We start from the raw sequence: 7,985 nt of genomic DNA on the forward strand, positions 1-7,985 counted from the left end.
GAGTCAAATTATAATCTATTCATTTCTTTATTTATTTTTAACTTTCCCGTAGGGCAAGTTATAGTAATCGCAAAAAAATCGAAAATGAACATTTTTATATATCTTTACGTTTCAAAGGTTTCTGAATATTTTGGCATACCTTAGAAAAAATGGATGTATGTGTGTGTGTGTGTGTGTGTGTATGTGTATGTATGTATGTACGTGTGTGTATGTATGTGCGGATACAAATTTTCGTCGACGATTTCGGGAAGACGAATCAACCGATTTGAATAATTTAAAAAACATTCGATTCGTATTGATAAGGAGACATGCTGATTAGTTTTTGGCAAAGGTAGGTCTAGCCGTTCCGAAGATACGGGGCAAAAAGTGTCGAAAACGGTAACTCAGTTTTTAAGAGAACGGAGCGTCCGATTTGAATAATTCAAAAAACATTTTATTTGTATTGACTGAATGAAGAATTGATCAAAATTTTGGAAAGGCAGGTCCAACGACTTTGGAGATATGGAGGGAAAAGTAAAAAAATGAGCCATTTGGCGGTCAAAAATGATCATTAGACATATGCACATCAAATTATCAGATATTTTATAAAGATTTTAACAATAAGTATGAATTTTGTTTACATTCCCATGGGTTCCGTACCAATGTTTACGCGTTAGACGGCGACGCGGCGCTTACGCGCTTTGATATTTCGTCTTTATGCAGTGAAAGCAGTACGATTGTTCTGAAAAAACCTTCAGAATTTCCAAAATATGTCAAAATGAAGAAAACATTTCTCTTTAAAAAAAAAAAATTGTCTTCAAAAAAAAAAATTTTTTTTAAAAAAGTAATTTTTTGTCAAATTTATAGTTTCTCAAAAATCTAATTTTTTCGAAGTAAAATTTTTTCAAAAATGTTAATCGTTTTTAAAAAAATTATAATTTTTGGTACGGGAAGTTCCAGCTACTTGCCTTAATTGCCTTAAGACAGAATTCCACTTACAGCTAGTTTAATATTAGAACTAATGAGAAGCGTAAAGGCGTAAATATATATATTTTGTTGTTAACCTGTTAACTGTTAACCATTAACCATTTTTTGTCGACTAATCAACTGATTGCTATGTTTTTGAAGTTAGTTCAGTTAATAATCAATACTTTCTAAATGTTGGAAAGACATAAAAGATGTTATCTAGGTTTGGTTAATAAAACCATGTCAAATAAATAAATATAAAATCTTTATTACAAAATCATGTATCAGTTGATTCTATTTTATTGGCTTCTTGCACAGACTCTTGATTTTCTTCCTCTTTTGGTTGATTTTGTTTCTTTACCAATTCCACCAAGTACTTGTACCGCAGGATGCACTCCTCCTGGAAAATCAATTAAAACTTCTTTATATATTCATATAAATAATATTATATCAATAGTTCATATTCCAGTTACCTTATTTTTTACTTGAACACATTTGGCAATCTTCTCCCACCTATCCTGCGTTGAATTTTTAGGATACTTTGTCAAAGCGCTCTCTAAAGCCTTCTGCTGTTCCTGGCTCCAACTGTTCTCGACATTGCTCACATTTTCTGTTAAAGCTTCACCTAATTTCCCTCCTTTTGTTTTCACCTACACAAGATCAGTTAATAAATATTGGAAATTAATTATAAATTTTGTAAAGAATTGTAAGAATGGCATCTGGCTTTATAATGTACTAGCAAACCCGACGCACTCCGTTTCGCAACAAGATGGTTTCGTGAGAAAGATGAAGAATTTTTCTGTTTGAAAAGGAAAACTTTGATTTTATTACACAACAGTAATGAATTTATTTCGATTACAAAAATGAAGTGTTTTTTAGTTGAACTTCTCTTAGTAAATGAAAGTAAATCCGCAAATTATCCGTTTCATTGAAGTGCTCTTTGGTAAACCACATTTTTTGTTTTTTGGTCTGACGTTAACACAAACAAAGCGGATGGTTTTCCAACTCGTAAACAGGCAACGTATAACTGCCCATGTGAAAAACAATGATTTTCTAAATAATCTATTTGAAATTTATCCCGCAAACACTAAGCGATTGGCCTTGAGACTTGTTATTGCGAACTGAAAATTGCAATCGTTTGAAGTCAATCGAAAGACCAGTCGGAATCATTGGTATGTCACCAAATCACCAACAATTTTTGATTGAATGGTGAAATTCGGTGCGTGTACATCATTATTCTTTGCGGCAAGAATTGCTCGTTGACTTAACCAAGCATAATTCTGATAATTCTCACTAATGTCATTACTCGAATTTTTAATTACGGTGCGTGAAGTTCCAGCAATTTGCATTAAGGCACGATGCCATGCACAACTAATTTTCTTAACTATAAACCTTGCGGAGCCCGAGACCTTTCCAACGAATGCAAAATTGTCGAAATCGGTTCGTGCGTCCTGGAGTTATTTCGTCAGGAAGGAAAACCCGCCTTATTTTTATATATATAGAAGATATCAAAAGCCAATAAATAAAAAAAATATATAAATTTTCTGGTATGTTACCTTTTTGGGAACCTCAGGCAATATATCGACTGTTGTTTGCGGAGTCTCTTCTTGATTTCCGACACGGTAGAAGTTTTCTTTCATTTTAGCTGCCATGTGTGTCACTTCAGGTACTGGTCTAGAAATGTAAAAAATACATGTATTGATCTAGGGCAGTGATTCCCAAAGTGGTCCACATGGATTCCCAGGGGTCCAGGGCGACTTTCAAGGGGTCCACGGCGGCAAAAACAAAATTTGGGTGTCCACGAAATAAAATGGAGGTCCCCACGGCAGTGGATTACAATACACCATGTGAAAATCTATTTATTTACGTTAAACGATAACATAATATATAGATTCACAAAAAATCTTAATATAGTTGGCAATATTTAGAAATGATTCAAAAAGTAAAGAAAAAACTAGCTGTAAGTGGAATTCTGTCTTAAGGTAATTAAGGCATCGTGCCTTAAGGCAAATTGCTGGAACTTCCCGTACCAAAAATTTTTATTTTTTTAAAAACAATTAACATTTTTGAAAAAAATTTACTTTGAAAAAATAAGATTTTTGAAAAACTATAAATTGTACAAAAAATTACTTTTTTTTGAAAAAAAAAATTTTTCTTTAATTTTTTTTTTGAAAATTTTTTTTTTCTTTATTTTGACATATTGTGGAAGATCTGAACTTTCTTTTCAAAGCAATCAATCGTACTGCTTTAACTGCATAGGGACAAAATATAAAGCGCGTAAGCGCCGCGTCGCTGTCTAACGCATAAGCATTGGTACGGAACCCATAGTAAGGTAGACAAAATTCATACTTATTGTTAAAATCTCTATAAAATATCTGATAATTTGATGTGCATATGTCTAATGTCTAATGATTATTGTTGACCACCAAATGGCTCATTTTTTTTACTTTTTCCTCTATATCTCCGAAACCGATTCTTCATCTTGTCAATACAAGTGAAATGTTTTTTGAATTATTCAAATCGGACGCTCCGTTCTCTTAAAAACTGAGTTACCGTTTTCGGCACTTTTTGCCCCGTATCTTCGGAACGGCTAGACCTGCCTTCGCCAAAATCTAATCAGCACGTCTCCTTATCAATACGAATCGAATGTTCTTTTAATTATTCAAATCGGTTGATCGGTGTTCCCGAAATCGTCGACGATCGTTTATAAAAACAGTTTGTTCAAAATATTTTTTTCAAATTACAATTGCGGACTTTTAGTATAATTTTTAACTCGATTATATGTTACAATCATCTTTTACCATGCTTATATTATATTTTATATTTTTAATCTTTTAATCTATATGTTTTTTCGCATTTGAGACTTCTATAAAACTCTGTTCAATTTTCTTCATAATTAACTTGAAAAAATTACTATTGGCTTGTTTTTCTTTTTTTTAATTTTATGAAATTAAATTCGCCTTTGGAATTTTAAATTCAGCAATTTTCTCATTCATAACGTTTTACAAAAGATAAAAAACACATTGATTCACATAATTAATTTGATAAGTAGATGTAATTTAATTTTAATTAAGAAAAAACAAATTTTAATTAAGATTTTTCAAAAATCCGGGACAAATATTGATTTTGAAAAAAACCCGTATCAAAAGATGAAAACCCGGAACTGTCCCGGAGAAACCATAATATAGGGGGTCCATGACAGAACGAAAAATATCGCAAGGGGTCCACGGCACAAACAAGTTTGGGAACCTATGATCTAGGGTAAGGGGCGTTTTTTGTTAAGATTTTATTGATTACCTATTCATGGCTTCGGCTATCCTCTCCCATCGCTCAGGGGTGCCCCCAGGATACTTTTTAACAAGCCTTATCAATTCGGCTAAATCATCGTCTGTCCAGAGACCGCCTGATATAATAGGTCTCATCTGTTTAATAAAAGAACATTGTATTTTTGTATCTAAATACTAATATTCAACCATTTTTTACCATTGGTTTGTTTCTATTTTTGCTGCTCGTATCGTTGTTTTGTTGCTGCAATTTTTGATAGTCTTCATCGCTCATCTCTGGTGGCTTGAATTGCTGCTGCCGCTTTCTCCTTGTTGCTGCTCGGCTTTCTTTTTGTCTCTCGTATTGCTCACGAGCTCTTTCTAATTCTTCTTGCTCTTGCTGCTCTCTAAAAGGTGATGGAATTTTTTGTTAGACCAATAGAGAAAAATAATTTAAAATTTAACTAAATTGAATATAAACTAGTGGTGTATGGCATCGTGCTTTAAGGCAAATTGCTGGAACTTCCCATACCGTAATGAAATAAATAAATATTCGAGAAATTTTAAACTTTTTCAAATATAAAGAAACATTAACAATCGTCATTTCATTTCGAATTCAATTTCAAAAAAAAAAATAGTTGCCTAATTTACACAAAATTGAAAAAGTGCTCCCGTACAGTCACAGTCTAAACGCGCTTGCAAATAATTCTGTGCGACATTTTCACTTATACTGTGCTTAGCTTGGCGGCATTTATAAGAACTAAAATGATTGTTGTTAAATTGAGGAGGCTACATTTTAATATACCTCGTTTTATATTTTTGGACCGGTTCGATTTTTATTTGTTTATAACTTCTAAACAAATTGTCCGATTGTTTTGCAATATCCAGCAAATTTATAGCCAATTAAATTATCTACAACTTTTGTTAATAACAAAATGTTGTATCTCATATCCTTTTACCCAAAATTTGCAATGAAACAGGTTGTTGTTAAATTTTGGAGGTTGCATCAGTATATCTTGCTTCATACTTTTGGACCAGCTCGATTTTTATTTATTTATTTATAACTTCAAAACGAAATGTTTCACCATTTTGCAATATTCAGCAAATTTATAGCCAATTAAATTATCTACAATTTTTATTAACAACAAAAATTGGTATCTCTTGTCCTTTTATCAAAAAATTACATTGAAAACGGTAGTTGCTAAATTTTGGAGGTTACATCGTACTCATGTATCTTACTCTGTCAGGTATATCGCGCTCTTTTTCGCACTAGTGTTTTATATATCTCTCTCTCATTTTCTCACTATATACTGTTGTCTCTTTTACGTTTAATCAAAACAGACTCTATATCACATCGCGACTTAAGAAGTTTTACTTCAAAAATAAAATTCTATTTTACTAATTTATACATCGCCAACCTAAGAAGTTGAATTCAAATGTAAATCATAAATCACAAATCAATTTATCTAGAAAGAACATTAACAATCGTCATTGCATTTCGAATTCAATTTCAAAAAAATAGTTGCCTAATTTACACAAAATTGAAAAAGTGCTACCGTATTGTCACAGTCTAAACGCATTTGCAAATAATTCTGTGCGACATTTTCACTTATACTGTGCTTAGCTTGGCGGCATTTTCACATTTTTTATTAGTTTTCTCACAAAATTGGAAAAGCGCTCCAGTACATAAACAGTCTGAACGCATTTGGGTAACGCATTTGTACCAGAGTGGCGCTTAGACTGTGCTTAGTCCGGGCAATTTTTTGAATTTTTAATCCAAAATTACAAATTTTTGGAAAAAAAAAATTAGAAACAAAATTATTTTTGTGCTGAAGCAATTATTTTGTTGAAACAAGGAGAAAGTTTTTTGAATCATTTAAATCGGACGCTTAGTTCTCTCAGAAACTTCCATTTTTTTTAACATTTAGCTCTGTATCTCCGAAACCGCTGGGCCTGTCTTTGCCAAAAACTAATCACCTCTTCTCCCAATCATTACTAATCGAATGTTTTTTAGATCATTCAAATCCGATACTCCGTTCTCAAAAACTCGATTTCTATTTTCTGCACTCTTTGCTCTTTATCTCTGTAACGGCTAGACCTGCCTTTGCCAAAAACTAATCAGCACATCTCCCTATCAATAGGAATCGAATGCTTTTTGAATTATTCAAATCGGTTGATGCGTGCGCCCGAAAACGTCGACGAAAATTTGTATCCGCACACACGCACACATACATCCATTTTTTCTAAGGTATGCCAAAATGTTCAGAAACCTTTGAAACGTAAAGATAAATAAAAATTTTCATTTTCGATTTTTTGCGATTACTATAACTACCCTACGGGAAGTTAAAAATAATTTAAAATTTTTCTAATTTATTTATAGAGCAAAGAGCAAATAATACAAAAAATAGCGAGGACTAAAACGAAAAACAACACTATGTTCATGTAGAAAAATAAACAAAAGGTACCTTAAAATTTCCTCTTCTTTCAGCCTCTTCCTCTCATCTAATTCATATTTAATATTTTTTATTATACTAGGTAAATTCCAAATCAATTTCACAATTTGGAATGGCAATGTATCGAAGACACTTGGCTTGGGAATATCATCAAACATATTCACATTATCCGACTTATTCATCTTTTTTTGAGTCTTCTTGAGACGGGACATCATTAACTTTTCCTACAACAAAGGTAAAGCTTTTATAAATAATAATTTGTATTTATTTAGTTTTTTTTACTAAATAAATATGTTTTTTGTATTACTGCACTATGTTTCTTTTCGGCAAACGCTGCCCAGGCTACAATGTATTGTCCGACTGTTATTAAAACAAATAAAATCACAACCATTTCCAGAAGTCCCATTTTACGTACTCTCCTGTAATAATACATGGCAGACTTCCAATTTGGCAAACCATTTTTGAGAACTTCATCGTACCTAAAATAAATGATAATTATAATTAAAATATTATTAAGTTATGAATTGTTTATTCTATTTAGTATACAACTTTGCTTCCGCCGTTTTTACTATATAAGTTCTTTACAATAATGGCGGAAGCAAAGTTGTGTGTTTTCAAATGCGTTGTAAAGTATACCAAGTTGCTGTAGGGCCGAAATATGTTAGACAACATTGTTAATGACTTGTTTTTGCATAAATTTGCCAAATACATCGTTTATATTAAACGAATGGTTTAGAAGTTACAAGCGATTAAGTAAAAATACGTACTAGGTATACTTAGTTCCAAAGCAAGATTTCGCTACAAACACTATGCAGAAAATCTATCGAAAACCTTCAGTTTGTATGGAAACTAGTATACTTGATACTTAAATTATTCATGTACTTAATTTCAATTGCGTTTTTTAAATATACCGAGTTGCTTTAGAGTCGTTTTTTGTTAGAGACGTTTGTAAATTGATTAATTTTGAACAAATTTGCCTCATACATCATTCATATTAAACGAATGGTTTTAAAGTTATGTGCATATATATTACATTAGTGCAACACTTTATAAATATTTAGTGTACAACTTTGCTTCCGCCGTTTTTATTAAGCGAGTTCCTTACAATAAAGGCGTAAGCAAAGTTGTATGCTTTCAATTGCGATTTTAAAGTATACCGAGTTGCTGTAGAGTGTAATATTGTTAGACAATATTGTTAAATATTTAATTTTGAATAGATTTGTCAAAGACATCATTCATATTAAATGAATCGTTTAGGAATTACAAGCAATAAAGTAAAAATCATACTAAGTATACTGGATTCCAAAGCAAGATTTCATTCAAA

The 7,985-nt window shown here is 31.7% G+C and overlaps 1 protein-coding gene across 1 annotated transcript in view; it reads right to left on the minus strand.

Moving 5' to 3' along the window:
* Positions 1–1,222: 1,222 nt before the first annotated feature.
* The window catches only part of LOC113386434 (dnaJ homolog subfamily C member 7-like), a 44,598-nt gene continuing 37,835 nt past the window's right edge, over positions 1,223–7,985 (minus strand). The window contains exons 6-12 of the mRNA XM_026624215.1: positions 6,969–7,129; positions 6,674–6,885; positions 4,429–4,615; positions 4,243–4,367; positions 2,502–2,619; positions 1,419–1,595; positions 1,223–1,345 (exon numbers count right to left, since the gene is read on the minus strand). Coding sequence (XP_026480000.1) covers positions 1,223–1,345; positions 1,419–1,595; positions 2,502–2,619; positions 4,243–4,367; positions 4,429–4,615; positions 6,674–6,885; positions 6,969–7,129 — 1,103 coding nt within the window. The remainder of the gene's footprint in view (positions 1,346–1,418; positions 1,596–2,501; positions 2,620–4,242; positions 4,368–4,428; positions 4,616–6,673; positions 6,886–6,968; positions 7,130–7,985) is intronic.

Source organism: Ctenocephalides felis, unplaced genomic scaffold, assembly GCF_003426905.1.
Source record: "Ctenocephalides felis isolate EL2017-DRISC unplaced genomic scaffold, ASM342690v1 CF-g0.4_SCAFFOLD_03571, whole genome shotgun sequence".
Lineage (NCBI taxonomy): Eukaryota > Metazoa > Arthropoda > Insecta > Siphonaptera > Pulicidae > Ctenocephalides > Ctenocephalides felis.